Raw genomic sequence first — 21,879 nt, 5'->3', positions numbered from 1 at the left:
TTTATTTTTCACTTGGTTAGAGTATAATAAATTTAGTTTATAGTTTAATCCTTTATCCAAGTGTGAGCAAACAAAGTTTGCGCCTGAGAGTATCTTCAGGACTGGGGTAAGGTGGTACAATCCAGGGCACTCGTTGCAAAGGTGGAGCAAGATACCAACACTTCTATCTCAGTATCTCCCATAATGCAAAACGCATCTCCTTGCGGATATGTCTAATATTATGCATTAAGGGAAGGGCCACAACCCAGACTAGTTTCGACCTTTATTGAGGTCTCTTCAATGGGAGCCAGGCCCAAGTGGAGATACCAGGCAGAAGCATTATCAGGTCATCTCTACCTATAGGAGTTGCCAAATGGTGTGCCACCCTTTTTTAATAAATTACTCTGGATTTAGAGAAAGATGTTGAAAGTTTATTTTTCACTTGGTTAGAGTATAATAAATTTAGTTTAATCCTTTATCCAAGTGTGAGCAAACAAAGTTGATGACAAAGAGATGACCTGCTAATGCTTCTGCCTGGTATCTCCACTTGGGCCTGGCTGCCACTGAAGAGACCTCAATAAAGGTCGAAACTAGTCTGGGTTGTGGCCCTTCCCTTAATGCATAATATTAGACATATCCGCAAGGAGATGCGTTTTGCATTATGGGAGATACTGAAATAGAAGTGTTGGTAGCTTTCTCCACCTTTGCAACGAGTGCCCTGATGTTGTACCACCTTACCCCAGTCCTGAAGATACTTTCAGGCGCAAACTTTGCTTGCTCACACTTGGATAAAGGATTAAACTAAATTTATTATGAAGTTAATTGCATTCAGCTATATTTCAAGATATGATAATCAATGGAATGGATGTTACTTCCTTTTTTAATCCTCACTATTTCAAAAATATTTTTTATTTCGTTACTTTCAAAATAGCACTGTGCATTCTTCGTTCTTGGTCACGTGAATTTAAGGGTTGTGCATCAAAACTAGATTTGAAATCTTGGTGGACTAAAATTTAGATAATGTGTAAACTTTGCTCTGGAGACTAAGCATGGTATTTTTTAATACACTTCGGGCCTCCAGTAAGCATGGTTTCAGAAGACGAAACCTTATACCATTCAAATAGCATGCAAACATTGAAATCCACAGTAACATTTGAATGCACATCCTTTTAAGGTGGAAAAACCAGAAAAGCTATCCCTTCAGCCAACTTCGGTTTATGTAAAACGAAAAAAAAAGTATAAAAAAATTATTTCTAAGTAAAAATAAAAACAAAACTCGCGAAATTTAGCACTCTCTCGACTCTATGGTGATGAATGCTATAATATTTGACGATAAATGTCTTAAGAGTTTGAGCTGCTGTCAATTACATTTTCAGGTCCGTATGTCATTTAGGCAGTGCACATCTGATCCAGTCAAAGAGCTTTATTGTTTGAAAAATAATTCTCCAGTTATTCCATTCTGAAATTATCTTGAGTATTTTACTTTTTCCTGCTTTATTATTGTTTCGGTTCGTTTGCTATATTTATCGTCTTTGTCATCCAGATCAGTTTACCAAAATTAACGTCGGCGTCATCATTCTTCAGAAACTTCCCATTTTCCCCAGATCGTTTAAAAAATTTCTGAATGCTACAGTTTATTTCTTAATTATTCGTTTTTCTCACTTCTACTTCGAATAAAGTGAGAAAAACGAATTTTGCTGACTCTCTCTTTATCCCCCCCCCCTCTCTCTCTCTCTTATTAATCCAAAAGAAAGATACCTCAATCAGTCAAATGATTAATTATTTAACAAGTTACTGTAACCTTACATACTAACAAACCTCCTTAATTCTCATAATCAATGTTTTTCTAATATTGTCACGATCTACCAGAGCAATGACGCGAGAAAAAAAAAGTTAAACACAGCCACATTTTCCAAGTTAAATTATTTTATTGCAAAACAATTACGTAGTGAAATGATATATGCAAGATCTGCTACTTTTTCCTCTTATAAGAGAAACAATCATACCCCTGGTGTGACTCGAACCCGCAGCTTCGTTGGCAGAAGACGCAGATTGGCTAACCACTCGGCTGACCATGCCGTCGGAATAAAATTATTTGACGAATTATAATTAATACCACAGAATTCGGTTATTAATTTTTAAGAGAAATTTAGAACTGCCAAAATAACTGGTTCAAGGACGAACACGATAATTATTATCATTGAAGCCCGGCTCTTAATTGCACAAAACATTACCCTGCTTTCAGGATGCATTCCACTACAACATACTGTATATCCTCTCTTTATTCTGTAGAAGTGCTTAATTTTAATCCCGCACAGGTACTTTTCGCATCGTACTCACTTTATTAATGATTATAGTGAATGAAAATTATCATTTTAATGCAAATGAAAGACTTTCTGCTGTTTTTGTATATTTCCTTATCCGTATAATTTATTAATCCTTAAATTATAATCCTCTAATAAGTTTAGTTATTTATAATAACTGAATTGTAAAACACCAACTCTAGTAAAATATGATAATATTTCACTGAAATGTAAAATTAAAATGTAAATTTACTAATTCATAGTATACGCCTCGATCTCGATGTCTACATAACTTTATTTAAAGTATCAACCATAATTCTTGTTCTTTTGTAGTTTCAGAGAATAATTTAACTAACAGAATTGCAAGAGCCATTAAATACAACCGAGCTCTAACAATAATTTGTGCAAGAAAAAATAAACTTGTGCGTATAATTGAATAAACGATTTAATCTCCAATGAATTCTTTGAGTAACTCCTTTAGTTGAAGTGGATTACGTTATCATTTTCTATCTGCATTTTTACTAACTTACAAAACGAGATGTTTTTTCAAAAATATCTCAGACTGGATCGTTTCACATATTACATAACATTTTGTAATAAAGTAACGATGAGAATTGAAATGTTGATATGTTCGTAGGTATACACCCTCTGTCCAAAAAGAAACCGAACTTTTCGAAAATAGAAGAAACTAGTGGCGCCACCTGTTGTATCTTTCTGTTGTCGAAAGCGGCAACCTTCGTTAGTGTTGTCAACTGTTTTTACATTTGTTTCATTAGAAGCCGAGTTATAATTCCAGCAGTGACAGTGTGTTTTGACGAACGGTCGGAAAATGAGTTTCAAACAAAGAGCTGCGATGGACTTTTGTGTTAAACTTAGTAAACGTTTTACCGAAACGCATCAAATGTTTCAAAATGCATACGGTGATAAATGCTTATCCCATACTCAAGTTTACGAGTGGTTTAAGCGATTTTAAAGTGGTCATGAGACACTTGAGGACGACAAAAAAGCCAGGCCGTCCCAAAACTGGACTGAGCGAAGTTAACATTAAAAAAAACGTGCATGATTTCATCAAAGAAAACCCGAAATTGTCCGTGATATTGATTGAATATGAATTGGGGATTACAAAATCAACTGTGCACAACATTTTGACCAAGAGTTTCGGCCTTCCTAAATTGAATTCGCGATTTGTTCCCCACAAGTTGACCGACGTTAAAAAAAATTATCGAATTGAACACTGCAAGGACCTCATTAAAACCTCTCGTAAGGAGACTTACTTGGAACGATCGTTACTGGTGACGAAACGTGGTGGTTTGAGTATGAGCCCGAAAGAAAGCGCCAGAGTGCTGAGTGGAGACCACCAGAAGAGGGGCATCGGAAAAAAAGTCGCTTGGAGAAGTCAGAAGTAAAGACAATGCTGGTGTATTTCTACGATTTAAAGGGAATTATCCACAAAGAATTCGTTCCGCCTGGCGAAACGGTCAATGGTGAGTTTTATCTCGAAGTTTTGAAGCGATTGATAGCGAGAATTCGTCGCGTACGGCATGAATATCGTGACGACCGATCGTTCATCAAAACACTGCCACTCTTGGCACTATAGCTCGGCTTCTAATGAAAAGAATGTCATAAACAGTTGACAAAACAGTAATGAAGGTTGCCGCTTTCACAACAAAACGATCAACAGGTGGCGCCATTAGTTTCTTCTATTTTCGAAACGTTCGGTTTCTTTCTTGATAGTGGGTGTATAAAAATCCATAATTCATATCTTTGTTAGCAATGTTATTTTCCATTGGTTTCTTAATACTGTCGACAACGACGTTTATTTTTCTACTTTTTGCATTCCTAGTTTCCCAATTTAAATAGTAATTATAAATTCGTAGCAAAATATAAAGATCAAGTATTAGATTGAATATGAGAACACCCTCGGAGGAATCTAATAATATAGAGCGGGAGAAATGTTTATTTTCGCCTATCTACCTTCTTAGATCTCTCTCTCACTCTCTGTCTCTCTTTTTTCTTTCTCGTTCTTTCCTCTCTCTCTCTCTCTCTCTCTCTCTTTCTCTCTTTTCTTTCTCGTTCTTTCCTTTCTCTCTCTCTCTCTCTCTTTCTCATTTTCTCTTTCTGTGTCACCGTCTTTGCGTGTCTCTCTCTCTCTTCCCCCATCTCTCTTTCTTCTTCTTCTTTCTCGCTATTTTATCTCTCCCATTGTCTCTCTGTATGTCTGTCTCTTCCCTTCTCTATTCTCTCTGTCTCTTCCCTTCTCTATTCTCTCTGTCTCTCCCCATCTCCTTCTCACAGACATTTTCCTTTCTCTCTCTCTCTCTCTCTCTCTCTCTCTCACACACACACATTCTCTCTATAAAATTGCTCTCCGAAATTGTCAGAATCTATTTAAAATAAAGAGCCAATAGGCTTCATTTCGGCGATGTAAACATTATTTAAATTAAGGGGATATTAAATCCCACATTGTTTCAAAACCGAATAGAAACTCAAAGATCGGAATCAAAGAGTTTCATGCCGAATATAGTATAAAAAACTATAAAAGCATCGGCGACTACTAGCGTAAGCTAAAACACGTAGTCCAAAGTACGTAGTACAAACTGGGGCAACTCGTAGCAAAGGTGGGGAAAGTTCTGATCGCTATTCTTAGAATTTCCTATAATGTAAAACCCATCTCCTAAGAGATGTATGATGTTATACATTATAGTTGGTGGTCACTACCCAGACCGGTTTCGATCTTATGAGTAAGTAAAGCTGTCTCTAAAAATTCGGACGATCCCTAGGCCACTCAATCGTGGGCGAAAGACCGTCCATCTCAGCGTTGGCTCCACTCAGTGATGGCCTTCCACCCACACGCCACCACCGAGCAGAACCGCTCAAATTCCGAAGAAAATCATTCACCGACAAAGCCCCTCAGCGGGCCGTGCCAGACAACACTTTCCCCGGAGACTCAAATTGCTCCCTTAAGGCAAAAACCCTAAGGGAGCGAACTCATAATAGCCCCCACCGGTTTCGATCTTTATTGAGATCTCATCAGTGAGTAGCTACACCAAAATAATACTAAGGGTATAGCGAAAAGAACTTGTATGCTCTGCTATACGAGTTGTCAAAAAGGTGCACCCATAAATTATTTAATACTTTGGACTATATAAATTATTTTATATACTAATACTAATAAATTATTATATATACTAATAAATTATTCTATATACTAATAAATTATTCTATACTACATGCTAGTATATAGAATAGTTCATTAGTAAGCTAAAGCACGTATATAGAATAGTTTATTAGTATGCTAAAGCACGTAGTCCAAATTACTTTGGACTACGTGCTATAGCCTACGCTAGTAGTCGCCGATGCTTTTATAGTTACTATATTCGGCATGAAACTCTTTGATTCCGATCTTTGAATTTCTTATTCGGTTTTGAAACAATGTGGGATTTAATATCCCCTTAATTTAAATAATGTTACATCGCCGAAATGAAGCCTATTGGCTCTTCATTTTAAATAATTTATGGGTGAACCTTTTTGACAACTCGTATAGCAGAGTATATAAGTTCTTTTCGCTATACCCTTAGTATTATTTTGGTCTAGCTACTCACTGATGAGATCTCAATAAAGATCGAAACCGGCGTGGGGGGCTGGCTCTGAGAGGCTCTGCTTGGGGATAGGTTTTTGCCTGTCTCTGAGTGGGCCACCGCTGAGATTATGGCTCTGCTTGGTGGTGGGGTGAGTCTGCCAATGGGTAGAGCCAATGCTGAGAAGTTCTCGGTGGAGGGGTGAGCCTGTCATTGACTGGAACAACGCGGAGTTGGGCGATCTTTCGGGATCGTCTTATTTTTAGAGCCCGTTTTACTTTTACAAAGATCGAAACCGGTCTGGGTAGTGACCTCCCACCATGATGTATAACATCATATATCTCCTAGGAGATGGGTTTTACATTATGGGAAGTACTAAGAATAGCGATCAAAACTTTCCCCACCTTTGCTACGAGTTGCCATAGTTTGTACTACGTGCTTTAGCTTACGCTAGTAGTCGCCGATGCTTTTATAGTTTACCATATTCGGCATGAAACTCTTTGCTTCCGATCTTTGAGTTTCTTATTCAGTTTTGAAACAATGTGGGATTTAATATCCCCTTAATTTAAATAATGTCAGAATCTATTTTCTCTAAATAAAGCAGAGGCATTTTTTCAAGTAGGTTTTATTAATTCAATTTTGCAAGCAACATTTGATTCAATACACCACACTGTTGCTTTTACAATCACTCACCTCCTACCGCGTGAACTTCGTTTTAATCAATGATACAGAAATAAACCCGTCGATCGAAGAAATGTCTATGATATTACAGAGATGGCAGTTTGAATGGTTCGCTGTCTACCCTTCACAATACTCTACTTTAGCTACCGTTCGTTTAGCTAAAACAATCAAAAGTTGTTCAGAGAAAAGGTTAATTGGGGAAACAAAACTAAATGATATCTAAACGGGGTTTAAAAAATATCAGAGAAATCATAGTCAAACTCCATTAGGATGATTACATAAAAAATTCAAATAATCCACAACAAATAAGACAGCAATAAAAATGTCACTAAATATAACATTTCCTCAATTTTATCTTTGGTATTCGAAATAACCACAATTTATTGTTCAAAACACAATACGATTAACTTCTTTCAGGCTAGAAATATATTTTACTGCTGTGTGTGTGTGTATATATATATATATATATATATATATATAACTCGTGTTCTTAGACTAAAAACAAATATACAAAGTAGGAGTAAGAATATCACAAACTTACAAAAATGCTATAACTGTAGATGATAAAAATAATCGATAAGTACTCAAAATGGAACTTTTTAAAATAAAATATTAATTGCCATGGTCGAAAATTGGGTGATTGTCAAGACTAGATTTAGCTAACAAAAAAAAATATAAAGCATTCTACATTGAGAAGTAAATACTAAACAATACAAAACCGAAAACAGTTTAATATCATCGCTTACAACTGCAGTTTATGTCGAAGACCTATTCACATGGCTAGGACAAACGTTACATACTAAACATATCTGCATGTTTTTATACAACTGTACAATAAAACTGGCCACATTGGCTGTTATTTCCTAGTTGGTATTTTTTAATTTTTTTTATACAAAAGCATAAGTTTTTAAGTTTATTTCTCAATATTTGAAGCGCTGGTGAACAGGAATTGACAATTGACAGCAAATTCAGCCACTAAAAAGCAGTCAGCGTGTGTCAAGATAAAACTGCAAACACAGAGACACACACACGCAAACATAGCTAGAAGTCTTGGCAGTGTCTTTGTTCACCGAAAATAAGTGTAGCTCTCTGAATAATTTTTGGTGGGAAAAGTTGACTAGAAAGAGAGAGGGGGGGAGGGAAGGAGGAAGAAAGAGAAAGAGAGAGATGGCTGAAGTCTATAGTCGATATGTTAGTGATGAAAATCTACTTCGCCAATCAGAATATTGTTCCTTCTGTCCATTTTTGCACTCTTACTGTTCGACATAGTTTATATGTCGAACATAGTCTATTATTCCTTTATTCCTTCGCTCTCTCTTCAGTACTTTCCACTTGATTCCTCTTGAAGTGAAAATACACTGAAGGGCCAAAAGTCTTCATCATAACTGGAAGAAATATTTAAACAAAATTCAAGTGAAGTTCTGAAATTTAAAATAAAATGCATAAGAAAAAATATCACACACACACACACACACACACACACACACATGGGTATATTATCAGTATTTAAATGAGTACAGTTTTCAAGTTTAAATTTCAACTAAAATACATAAGAAAAGGTGGCGCTTCTGATTCCTTAATAACGCGATCCGTTTTAAAAATAATTTTTATTATTTCCGGAGTTATATTTTAACATTTTTTTAAACATAAAAATGTCATAATTATTGTCATACCGAATACTGCATACAGTAAACAATTCACCTTTATACCTGATTTAAATCAATCTCCCTATATATTTTGGTACTTTCAGATTGCATCTTTTCGCAGCGTTCAAGATATGCAAAACCTCCTTAGAAATGCTCTTATATTTCTGTGACCTTATTTTCTTTCTTGAAGTTAAATCTGATTCTGGAAATCTGTACGAGTCGTAAACACCGAATTACTTTCGCCCTTAAGTTTATCGTCTATCGAGAATTTGAATCTGGCATCAAATACAAGCATAATTTATGCAAATATAATTAAAAATAGGCAGACAAATCCCCATCCATACGTGAAAGATGTGAAGTAATGAATTGTGACATTCCCCTTTTTTTGTAGATTGAGCAATGTAGGATTTATTCCACCCATTACGATTATGATCTCTTGCCCAAATTTAACTGTAAAATGTTTATAATTTTCATACATCTATTGCATTTTCGTGAAACTAACAAGTTGAGTTTATTTTACTTTGTTTGCTTCGTTTACCAATCGCTCCGTTTTGATAACAAGATAGGAATTTCAGAGACGCATTATCCATCTTTTTTGCTTATTTTATATGATAAACTCACTAAATAAAGATTACCTTCAAGTTGAATGAAAGTTCGACCTAATTGTATTAAAGCAAAGAACAGTATATACTTCAACTGTATTATAAAAGTGGATAAAGTGGGAGAAATGTGGGATCCATTTAATGGATCGATCTGCAAACCCATTTCCCATGGGGCACTGTTTGTGTGTGTGTTGCTGTAACATCGGAATTGATGGTTTTCGGAAACGTAGCCGAGTTAGATTGGCATTTGAAACCGGGAATCGAAACATGCATAAGAAGCAGCAACGAAGATTAAATGGGTATTTAAGAAAAGATGTTATTGACCTCCTCTGGCGAATAGCTTAGAATTTAATCCCAGAAAACCGTACCTAAAGAATGCTTTAGTCTTTTGGCATCTATAATAAAGTGGAAAAATATGAACATCTTACCGTAATACAGTACACAGGGAGAAGTCATCAGTATCAGGGCCATCAGTGAGGCTTCTTGAGATATCTTCGGGCAGCCAGACAAGTAAGAAGGATGCCGACCGATGTCTACATGAAAAAAAAAATAAAGCAAAATGTCAGTAACGAATTTTACTTTACACCACTGCTATCGATCGTAGGAGAATCTTCGCCATAAATATTTATCAGAGCAGAGACTAGGGTGTAATGATTGGGAAGCATGCATGATTCATGAGACGAATAATATCTGCTATTCATAAGGGGCCTTAAGAAAATGATCAATTATAGGCCGCAAGTCAGGACCGCCGTTAATGTAATGGCTCGAGGCTGTAATCAAGCTGTCGGTCGGACCGACAACAGAATGACTTTTCATTGCGAGATGCAAATACCTGTTCCACTGGTTACTTTTTGCTGCACAGGACAACCGACATCATAGGACGGAAGGAAACGTCTTTCATGTAAGACTGATGGAAGAGTTCTTAACCGATCAACTTTCCCCTTTTTCTACTTCTCTCCCATCAAGTCGATAGAAAGTCGCTGCTTTTCATTGGATAAAGGGTGGTCATGAATCTTCCATCTCGACCCGATTGAAGTACGACACAACTGCTCACTGTTAGAACCTCCGATATGAATAGTACAACATGTACGGGCGCGGGCTAAGTGTAGAAATTTAAATTCTTTCCAATCAGCAAAAGATCTCTATTATTAGCAATGAAGTGGAGATTGGTTTCTATCGATTCTTCGTTACTTTCAAAATGGTGAAGGGCATTCATCATTCTGGGAGCCATTTTCAACAATTAGCTCTTTGCTGATTTTTAAAACGTAAGTTTCTTATATTTAGCTATAAAATATGAACGGATCCATTAGTAACCTCCATTTTAGTATCTAAATCATGTCAAATTGAATCCTTTAGGCTGCTATACTGTTATATTATTTAATTTTAAATTACAAAACACCATATTTTCCTTATATTTACATATATTAATGCACGGGCAGCATGCCGTAACTCAGCCCCCATTCACTACATACAAATTCATACAAGCGTAAAAAATATACTCTGGGAAAATGCAGCGAATTAATCTGACTTTAACAAATGCATGTCCATAAAAAATGCAAATACATTTTAGATTTAGGATTATGCATTTTACACCTTCTTTCCTCGCTATTTTCCGGAGCAGCTTTGTATTGTTTTCACCCCTAGTTGAGGAATGTGTTCCTTCGATTTCTTAAAGAGATGTTCGGTTACAACGTAGCCCCAATTAGGGCAAGCGAACGAGTCCTACCATTCCCCCGCAGGTATCTGTATTGCAAAAAACCATCGATAGATTTTTGAAGGTACTTCTTTAAATTATCTTACACTAGTGCAGAGGTGGTTAAACATTAAGAACCACGATCTATCTTAAGGGAAGGGTGGATAAAGTTAGAATAATTTCCTTTGACCGATTGATTTAGCTCTCGCCCGCACCTAATCACATTATCAGATCCCACTGTGGGGCGGTGGCATAAATCAGCATTAAAAGGGAAGAACGAATCAGGCAAAATGAAGGCGATGCAATGCTCTCGATATAATTAACTTTGCAATTCCCGCAAAAGATGACAAAAATCACGCATGTGCTGTTAATACCAAACTCAAATACAGATAGCAAAAACTCCAAGAATACTCAAGTCAGCAATTTAAAAAAAAAGGAACAGTTCAAAACAAGGTGTTAATTTTACTTACAAAATCAAGCATATTTGACTGGTGCCACTTCACTAACCACTCCAAACTTGTCTGAATATTTATGATCCAAGTTGAACAGAAAGAATTCAACTCAATCTCATCAAGAATGATAATGAAGTAGATAAGTCTTTGAAAGTTCTGCTGACTTCAATAGAAATAAAACGATAATTTTTAAAGCTCTTATAGACACCCATAATCGATCGTGCTAAAACGATCACAAGCTAAATCTATGGCCACTTATAAAGTCTTATGAACAAAATAATGGCAAACTATAGAAACAGAATACACAGTTAAGATCTTTCTACAAAGAAGAATAACGGATAGACAACGAAATGCATGAAGAATATCACATTGATAAACTAAATGTGGGTTTATTTCTTTTCAATCTCTATAGTTGGTCAGATTCTTTACGTTTAGAAGGAATCTCATAAGTAAATTTGTCGCACAGAATACTGGTGGTGTTCTACCGTATCTCGATTAACATATTGGCGTTAAATATGCATGTCTCTTTGGCTTCACATTGTAGAATAATTTTGGCTATATTCTGGTGTTTCTGAACTATTTACTGAGGGTTGTGTGCAATGTTGAAAACTGATGCCTCATTTACCATGCTAAGTAAATGTTTTGTAACTGCGGTGATCGATTTCTCCTGCTCGTTATCATTTTTATTATTATGGTTTGCAGCATTCCATTTTGTACAGTGTGCTGGGAGAAATTGGAGCAATGTCTTTAATTGGTAGAATTTCTACCAAATAAGTATCGATGTCTTGTCGTGTTCAAAGTATGTAACAAGTTTATTCAGCGGTTCACTTTTAAAAGATGTACAAAAAATATTGCTGAGGGAAAGACTTCAAACTTATGCCTGACCATTGAATGACTGATAGTAATATAATATGGTTTCCCACTATCCCTTTGAATTGGGGAGTTTCTGTAATTATTCAGCTTTCTTCTTCTTCATGTAGCGTCCTCGGTGAGAGGGTGCAGCACCATGTCCTTCCACGTCTCTCTGTTGGTGGCTTTCCTTTTTGTGTCTGCATAGCCATGTGATCCTGTCCATGATCTTATATCTTCAAGCCATGTCCTTCGTTTTTTGCCTCTTGATCCTTTTCCCATAATTTTTCTTTCTAAAACTGTTAGTATCCTCTGTCCAGCTGAACCTCTCAGTACATGTCCTGCCAATCTCATATCTCTCTGGATCATTTCCTGTAATAAAGATCTCCGTGTTCTCATTCTCTGTAGGACATCTTCCATATGTGAAAACTGGCCACACTAATGTTCTTGTCTCAACACTCACAGAACTTCTGAACAGATCTTTATTTTTTCAGAAGGCATCTTTAGCTATGGCTGTTCTTATTTTTATTTCTCCATCTTGCTTTTCATCTGCAGTAAAGTAGGTGCCTAAATATTTGTATTCTGTCGTATGTTCAATTTTCTTATATTTATGAATATTTCTGTTCGGAATATGCTGCTTATGGCCACTTCTTAGTAATTATGAGCTGTGAATTCCAAACTCCATTGATCAAAATTACTTTATGATGATAATAATAATAATACTGCAAGTTTTGAAATAATTCTGAGGAGGGATGCTTTCTTGCATTACTCAGGAGTATTGGGGGAATGCATTGTGTAATCGAAATAAATTCTTATTTACTATTGGTAAGAACCAGCTAATCGGAGTTCCGTTCCATTTCCAATAGGACTAGCTACAAATCTTCATTTCATAGGAAACGGATAAAACTTCTTTCTGAAAACAATGACCAGCTACTTCAATTTTCTCGTGATATGCCATGGACACATCATGGAGCCTTTATAGTGCTTCGTGTTGGCCTAGTTCGGAGCACGACGAAATGCCAATATTTATTTTACGATCGTTAGACGCGAGGCTTATGAAAAATGTATAACCCCTAGTTACTTATTTATTTATCGGTTCTCCTCGCAGCTGATCCGTGACATTGCACACCCAGAAAAGAAATCGAAGGGGATCTTAAAGAATGATGGAGATCCACTGGAGGAACCTTTCCGATAAATTCTTTTAATATTTAAAGCTTGCTGTAGCGTTCTATTAGCATTTAGAACTTCTAAACGTATCGAGAGAATTATTGCACTGACGTCTGTCTGTGTGGAGTGCAGACACGCAACAGAAAAATTTAGTTAAATCTAAACTTGTGAGGCAGACAGGATATATATTCAGTCTTATATACACACACTAAGCTATATTTATAATTTTTTAAATTACTTGTTCTCTAAGCACCAGAATGTTTTTCTTCTAATGGCGCTTTCAACAGTACTTTCATTGATTTCCAAAAACAAAAAAGTTTAAAAGGATACGTATCATTGAAGAAACGAGGGAAATTGCTTAAAAATGCATAAAATATCCATTTATGTCTTTATATATATATATAAAATCAGGGCTAAATTTAAGATGTATTTAGTATCTCCATGAAATATACCAGTCGTAGTTGATATATACAAGTAAACATGAAATAAACAAATAAACTTAAGACACTCCCATACTTGAACAGAGTTTATGATCGTGACATAGTGTTGCTGGCCATTCAGAAACTATGAAAACATGGAGACACGTTTCGTATTCTAGATCAATTGACTGGCACGAAAATATTATAATCAAGGGTCGCACAACGACCAAGTCAAATGATGCGTACAACGTGTAAAATATCCATTTTGTTTAACAGGCATCTGATATGTAAATATGAAGCACACTATGTTCAAGTAAGTTTAATCCTAAAAAGCACCAGTGGCGCACTCAGGATTTAATCGTGGGGGTGCGAGCACTCAAGATTTGATATTGGGGAAGGCCTAGCACTCAAGATTTAATCTTAGGAGGGGCCGAGTTGAGTAGACGATTTGAGAATACACCCTACGCATTGCATGCGACCTATGACTGAGCATCTGCAGTGATCGCCAATACATGATACCCGTGATCTCCTCTGACCCGCTCGGGCAACCGAAGTAGAGCTCGGTCCTCCCGAGCACTACTTCGTTCGTCTTGCGTTCACAGCAGCCGTGATTCCCGAGAGCTGTAGGGTATTCCCACCTTATGTGACCGCTAATTCATAAGTAGTATATAAATAGAAGACATTACACGACATAAGTAAAGAAATGAATTTTAATTAGGAAAAGAGTTTTGGAAAGTTTTCTATTTTTTTTCCTTTTTCTTTTTGGGAAGCCAGGGCCCCCTTCACCCTCCTCCCTGGGTGCGCCACTGAAAAGGACTAATTACTAAAAGCCGAAAATGCGAGTCAGTTCCTCGTCAACAGTATATTTTAACGTTATCGTAAACAGGTTGCTCATATTCATTACGTAAACTTTCAAGATGCAGTCCATCTGAGAAATCTCAATTTATTATTACAAATATAAGTTGACTAACATGTTGTAATTGATGTTTCACCTTTCTTTTAAATGGTTTGCTTAGTGAAGATGTTACCATCTTCTCTACATAATGATACTGCAATTTGCAGCCAATTTCTCCTTGGCTGCTATCAGCAGTTGAAAGGCGAATTGTTTTATGTTGCCAGTAATCGCATGGGAGAATAGCCACAACGATTGTAATGCATTTCAGATAAAGTGTGGACTGCTGATTGTTTTGTCAATTCGAAAACACGCTCTTAGATCAATACGCATTGGGTGTGTAACAGGATTGTGAGAAAGAAACACGACAAACTCCCCCAAAATGTAAGAAGACTAAACTGTTTCAACGCCATTGTGTTTTGAATTGGTTCTTCAAATCCTAGACTTAAATCCCATTCGACTAAATAACGCCATCCTGTGGTGAAACATGAGTCGGGACAAATGTGCCCTGAGTGAAATTGGAGCACTTCTCCGATTGAAATAGCCATTGTGGGAATTAGAATGACTACATTCTGGTTGAAAAGGCAATCTTGTTTAGCGCATACGGATTCCTGTCTGATTAGCAGTAAGTGAAATGTAAATTTGCAGAGACTTACCAAATTTACGCTGGTGATATGGATATTTAAATAAAAAGACGGTGGACTGTGGATGCAGAGGATCGTATTGAAAATATCACAGACAACTTGAGGGTTAGAAAACAATCAAATGTACACAGAATGCATTAACTGGTTTTGTTTGTTTTGTCTTATAGCTGTGTATTTCGTTTGTCAACTGTCTGGCAAGCGAACAATTACTTTCAATTCCAATAATTCAGTATTCTAGGATACCAAACCCATTTCATTTCTTCTTCTTCTTCTTGTAACCTTGTGAGTTTGCCAATCGCAATTTAGTTTCCATGCGAATAAAAATATTCACGTTATTTATGCATGATCAGACAATTATCCGAAAAATAAGATAATAAAAAAGCAGATTTATCTCCGGATAGTTTCTAGAATTTAACAATGCCCAGCAAAATATGTTTATCATAAACACAAGGCCTCTTCTTCTGAAATTTGTGTTTTCTAAAACACACACACACACGCACACACACACGCCCAGCAAAATATGTTTATCATAAACATATTTTGCTGGGCGTATATATTTTGCAATCACTAACCTTAGTACACACACGCGCACACACACACAGTGTGTGTGTGTGTGTGTGTGTGTGTGTGTGCGCGCGCGCGCGCGCGCGCGTGCGTGCGTGCGTTCAGTGAAAAACTTTCATGTAAAACAAATAATAGTTTCGAAAATATTCTGGGACTAATTTCTTTGTATTTATCAAATGCTCGTCAGCAATATTATTAGAGAATTGCAATATTTTCTTTTACGCTAATATTAGCATTTTTACTTTATTTATTTTTCTGATCCCCATATTTTACATTTAATCAGTTCATTAATCACTAACCTTATTACGTGCAGATAACAAAATTCTTTGGTTTCTGTGGAGTTCTAATTTTTCCCCCTCTGCTTCATTAGGGGCACAGTTTTGTCATCTCTTCAGAGACGAAGCTCTCTGCAATGACCATCACAAGTAAGCAAGCAGACGTACTGGAAATATATGGCTAGTTCTGATATTATTATGAGCTTTGTCTGTTCTTCTGGACAGCGCGTGCTTTTAAGTAATGGTGAGTAATGCAATGAATGGGGGGATGGGCAGCAAATGGAACTACGGAAAACAAAATGATCCTTCACAAATGTAGGCATTTTGAGAAGCTAAGTGATATTTGCCATTTGTCACAGATAATGGCCGCCTGCTATCCATCAAAAGTGTTTCTGGGGGAAACGGAAAATTCTGAAACGAAGAGGCAGGAAATCTCGTATTAAAGATGTTGACGAAGATCTTAGATTACTTTTGTGGGAGACAGTAAACGATTCTGATGGACCTGAATATGTGAGACAAACTCTGGAGAAAATGAGCCATAACTGTGTGTTATTTTTTTTCTATAAACAGATATTTTGTCTAATTCTGTAAGAAGCAGTCTGTAAATTATCGTCAGTTATGAAAGAATTTATGTGATTTTGTAGAAACTTTTTAAACGTTTCAAAACTGCTCTAACTTTTTAGGGGTGGGGTAGAATTTCGCAAAGTTTACTCTCCGTGCAGTTCTCCAAACAGATCCATAAAACCAAAACAGTAAATTCGACGGATTACCTTCTTTAGATACGGAACAACACATTTGAATTTTTTTTTATTTCTTTGTAATAATAAACAGTGTCCTCTAACTGAAATAAAGATCCTATGACTTCTCTTCCGTTAAAGTTTCTCACCTAGATGAAACAGAATGTACTTACCAGACACAACATGAAAAAGAAAACAAGTTTAACCACACGACGCACAGTTAAAAGTGCACACAATATCCATACCATATAAATATTTCATTGAAAACAAATCACATTTTGAATACACTGCTAACTTATAGATATACAGAAAGTTTCTTAAACTATAATTTTTCAGCTTTTGATGTTTGATCCGCTCTAATTGCGTTTTGGTTTGCGTAAGAAAATTAAAAGTATTTCGCAGGGTTAATTTAAATAACCGTTTAGAGGCAGTGAGAAATTTGGTATGCGAACAATAGTTAGAAATAATACCTTTGTGTGTGTGCGTGTGTGTCAAGTATACATTAGTTTGTACCGAAAATAGTCTGAGATTTTCTACTGAAAATTTTCTAACTCTGTAAACATTGATAGAGTTAGAAATTTCTCCGAAATAAAGCCTTCCTCTTAAAGTTTCAGAGTGAATATGACCACGAGTTTTTTAGTCTAAATAAAATTACATTCCCCTATTTCTTTGCTTACTTGATTGCACTTCTGCATGTGAGCTACTTAATAACAGTAGTCTTAGCAAAATGTTCAAATGTCCAAGTCCTTGATTCTGTGTAGTTAATTAGTTACAGGTTCCCTCCTTTCTCAGTTATTTCAAATGTCTAAGAGATCACTGATCTGAGGAAGTTGAGAGAAAGAGAGCCGCAGATAGAGGAAAAAAAAAAAAAAACATGGCACTCCCAATTGAGACATTACAATATTAATATTGAAAACAGTTGACTGAAGGACTTGTAAGAAGCAACGCAATTCACCCGACAAACGATCCATTTGCAAGCTGAAAAATAGTAGGTCTTCCCTGCTTGAGCCTTAAGCACGCAGACGCCAGGGCACATTAAATATTTTCAAGTTGATTCTCGGGAACCACACCCCAGAGAGCATTTGCAGGGAAGACGTGTGGCGTGGTAGTCTTCCTTGGAACGGCATTAATGGGGTCCATGCGAAAAAGAAAATGGTAGCGTATTGAATTAAGAGGCTGCAATACTCCGTGTATATCGCAGCTCCAGGGGAGCAAAGTAGCCACTTTGTTTTGGAGAGGCGGGCAGAAGCTCCTTCTATGAGGATACTCCTAGAAACAGCAGACGGCGAAATGATAAAATATAAACCATTGCTTTGTCGTACCAACGAAGTACATTTGGAGAAAATATTTTCAAGCAAGTCTTACAGAGTTGAGAAGCTAGCTACACCTACAATAGTTTTCCCCCTCTTTTCGCCTTCCCCCACAATATCCAGACACGACGGCGTGTTATGATCAAATAGCGAAATTGAAAAAAAAAAAGTTTCTCGCACTGGAGAAGTGCTTTCATTTTTCAGACTTTATTTTATGAGGCGTTTCGATAGGGGGAAATGAGCACACGGGTGTGTGCATCTTAGAAGATCAAAACACGTGGAAACAGAAGGAAAAAGAGAATATCCTTAGCAGCTGAGCAGTCCCTGAAAATGAAACTGCAGAAATGTTCCAAAATGTGCACCCACCTTCTTCTCCTCTTATGGAGTTGTGCTCGTCGATTGGAGATGTGAAAAGTTGTATGGGAGTTTATTTGGCAGGAAAATCCCGTAAGTGGGAATGCCTGAAAAGTTTGTTTTATTTTAAAATGATACGGTGGAGATTATGATGTAGCGAAACTTCGATCTTTTCAAGGATAAACTGACAGGATTCTTGTTTGGCTAAGGTAACTTGAAAATCGGGAAAATGGTGTATTTGTAACCATTAGTGTTGACACGCAAAATTCCAGTTTACCATTCATCGGTTAGATGAATGCAGTCAGAAGTCTGCAATTTAAGATTTCTCTCTTGTAGCAAAAAAATAACATGTTCACAAAACGAATACTACTATGAATAATATAAATACAATCGTAATGTAATAAAACCTTAAAATAATAAAAGTGCCTTAAATTTTTAAAATTATTAAAGATATTTAAAAAATAAAAAAGTATCTAAAATGAGATATCTTAAATTAAACTTAAGTCTTAAAATAACCTCGAATCTCGGACGTAACATGTCGCTTAAAATAATCTTCAGTTTATAAAAATTCAGTGATTATGTTAGCTTAAAAACCAAACATTTTCCATTAAACTAACCACGTGTTACATTCATTAGATAAGAAATATTGGAGAAAAAATATAATCTTGGAAATAAAGGTAACTCCTCTCCCGTCCTCATCTTCTTCCTCTAAACTTTCAAGTTTGACGTTGTCTACATGTAATATTCAAGATCATTCTCATCATCTCTTCAAGTATTAACTCAAATCTTCTTCAAAATTCTATACATCTACACATTCTTTCTTGGTATTTCTATTTTCGTTGGCTATCTCTTTTAGCGAAAATATCTCACATTTTTACATCTTTCAAATCTGTTTATTCTACATTTCAACTTATATCTTCAGTTCATCGTATTTCATTCTGCTTTGATCTGTCTCGCCGATACAACTTATAGAAAATCTTTCTGTTCTTCCCATATAGTGACATCTTCAGTATTGTTGATTTATTTTTTTCAATATACACTACTGTTAATATGGAGCCTCCGTACCTAAATTGCTTTCGACGGAGCCTTTTGGTTTGGAAGACCTGGGTTCGAATCATCCACTCTATGACGTGATATACTCTGTCAGGACTTTTCGGTCACTAGTTGGTCAGCAGGTCTCATAAGAATGTTTTTTATCCCCGGAAACTCGGGTTTTCCATCCCAAAAAACAGGCAAACCGATCCCCGTGAACATACATACCCGCAGAATATTCACTGCGAGATTGATGACATGAGAGCCTCACCGTCTTAATTTTCTATTGCACATTATTAAAACAGGAAAAAATTCATAATAGTATATTTCCTAGGTGTAGTTGACACTTGACAGGACAGGACATGACTGTCAATATATATAAGTTGATCGGAATTTTTTATGTTACATCACCTCATTGTGTATGGTGCGTATCATAGCATTTCATCTGGAAATAATTTTGTAGAATGTTTAGTAGTGATTTGCTATTTATAATCTTTAGTAGTTGTAAGCATTTACGTTGATGTAAAGTTCTCATATTGTTGCTGTGAGAACACCACACAATGAGATTCATCCCTCACTTCTTCTCTCATTATTATTGTTTGATGTTATTTTGGGATCTTCTTGGATAGGAAATGCGTCAGATTATTTGAAAAACGTGTACTGAGAGCCGGTATGTTGTGTTAATTGCGTGTTTTCTCCACTCAGTTTATTCTTTTGCAGTGGAAGACCATTTAAGTCATTGTCAGTTAAAAACTCTATAAATTTCCTAAGGTCTTCCTAATCAAAGTCGTGCTTACTGTTGCATGTACTTTGGAGGTTTAATTCCCTTTAAACTTGATTTACGTTCATCAACTTGGTGTTTTATCTTAATATCTACGAAGTTTGTGAGCACATATGGCATAAAAGTCTTAGAGGTGCTCCAGTCATAATGTGTAGTCGTTGTTTTGCAACTGACGTGAATTTTCTCTGTAGTTACACACTCTATAGGATATTGGATATTAGGCTGATAAACTAGGATCCTAAACTTTTACCTTTTCGTCCTTACCGTACAATAGTGACTCTCTCTTACGGACTTCGAATTCGATAAACAATTTGTGGCTTCTTGGTGCTTCTCTTTCTCATTTATCATACCTTGTCTAATACGATTGAACAAACCTTCTAAAAGATATCGAACGTTACCGTTTTAAATACTTATCTTTAACCATTCTTCGACATTATAATATATTAACTCCCATGCTAGTAAAACTCACGCGCGTGATATTATTTCTAGCAAGAAACTTGTCTTTTTTCTACTCTAAGTTTCGAGATAGCCCAACTCTCTAGATGAGATGAAAATTTTCTCATGGGAATAAGCTTGACTACCAATCTTTATCAACATATCACTAGTGCTGCCTTTACAGCATCCAAGTCATTTTGTTTTTTACTTTACTTGCAAATAACCATAAACCTACACAAATCACAACATCGTTGGGCCAAATGATGATGTTAGCATAGTGTAATGGTTCCTTAAGAACTTCTGAAAGATCTTGTTTCTATAGGAGAGCAATTTTGTTTCTACAAAATCTATCAATGTACAAAATCACATTAAACTGAATAAATACACTTGAGGATTAATTTTTAAATTTGGAGGCTTAAATGAATGGGAATAATTTAAAATCATTCACAATACTAAATTTGTAATAAATTTAATTATAATTAAATTTTGAGTACAATTAAAGTAGGTCACTCTCTAGTATAAAAAAGGAACAGGTTTTTAACATCGAAGAACAGATTACTATGCATCAATCACAGCATCTTTGACTTAGTTTTATCTCATAATTATAACTGAGAATTGAGTTTAAAATGAAATCTACCAAAACGAAATTATATAAGTCATAATAAAAAGGATATTACAAACTTCTCATACTCTGAATGGCATAATGATATTAAATAGTATCTGTCAAAAATATGACCAAAAAGTTGCACCAGTAAGATGGCATTCTCTGACACTGCGAGGAAAGTTTTATGCACGTAATTTATACCAGCAAAGTGTTTTACGTCAGTAACGCCATCTTTTGACAAGGTTTTATCATCAGCAGCGTAAACGACTTGTTTCTTGATCAGCCTAATAGCCAGCATGGCGTATTTTTATTGTGTTCACAGAGCAAAGTTGCCGATTCTCTTTAAAACGGAAAGCGAGAATGTCTCTTTAGGAAATGGAGCGCCTAAAACATCCCATCTACTGTAGAGTGTTTCGATGTTCCCTGACAGAAGCGAAATGAAGGAAGGCTCGCATGAAAACCAACACAGATTACATCTCCAAACTTTCTGTCCACATTTCCTGAAAGCTCTCTTCGCAAAAGATGACATCCAGAGGATGAAACACGTTAGATAAGTATGCAAATGACCTACGCACAAAGAGGATCTAAATGGATACTATTTCGCACTGCCATGGGGTATATATATATTCGGTTTCCAAATGTAGTTTCCAAATGTGGCGAATTTATTTCACAAAATTAGTAGAACTGACTCGGCACAAAACGACAAGAGAAATGAAGTTGAAATGCACTTTATTAAATTCTTTATCCTCTAAATGCCTCTAGTGGTTCCATCTCAACGGCCATCAAAAGAATCGATGATAGCAAAGGAAGTCGGAAAGAATACACAAGAGAGGAGCATTTGAAGTTTGAAATTCCTTTGATTTAAATAATATTTTATTATTT

At 36.0% G+C, this 21,879-nt stretch overlaps 1 protein-coding gene across 1 annotated transcript in view; it reads right to left on the bottom strand.

Annotated features, from left to right (window-relative positions):
• Positions 1-7,254: 7,254 nt before the first annotated feature.
• The window catches only part of LOC150094046 (uncharacterized), a 430,703-nt gene continuing 416,078 nt past the window's right edge, over positions 7,255-21,879 (bottom strand). Inside the window, exons 4-5 of the mRNA XM_090412574.1 lie at positions 9,218-9,322; positions 7,255-7,926 (exon numbers count right to left, since the gene is read on the bottom strand). Coding sequence (XP_090268700.1) covers positions 7,841-7,926; positions 9,218-9,322 — 191 coding nt within the window. The 3' untranslated portion in view covers positions 7,255-7,840. The remainder of the gene's footprint in view (positions 7,927-9,217; positions 9,323-21,879) is intronic.

This window comes from Typopeltis vanoorti, chromosome 23 (assembly GCF_054136105.1).
Source record: "Typopeltis vanoorti isolate ZY-2024b chromosome 23, IOZ_Tvanoo_1.0, whole genome shotgun sequence".
Taxonomy (NCBI): domain Eukaryota; kingdom Metazoa; phylum Arthropoda; class Arachnida; order Uropygi; family Thelyphonidae; genus Typopeltis; species Typopeltis vanoorti.
This window is presented reverse-complemented; position numbering and strand designations above follow the sequence as displayed.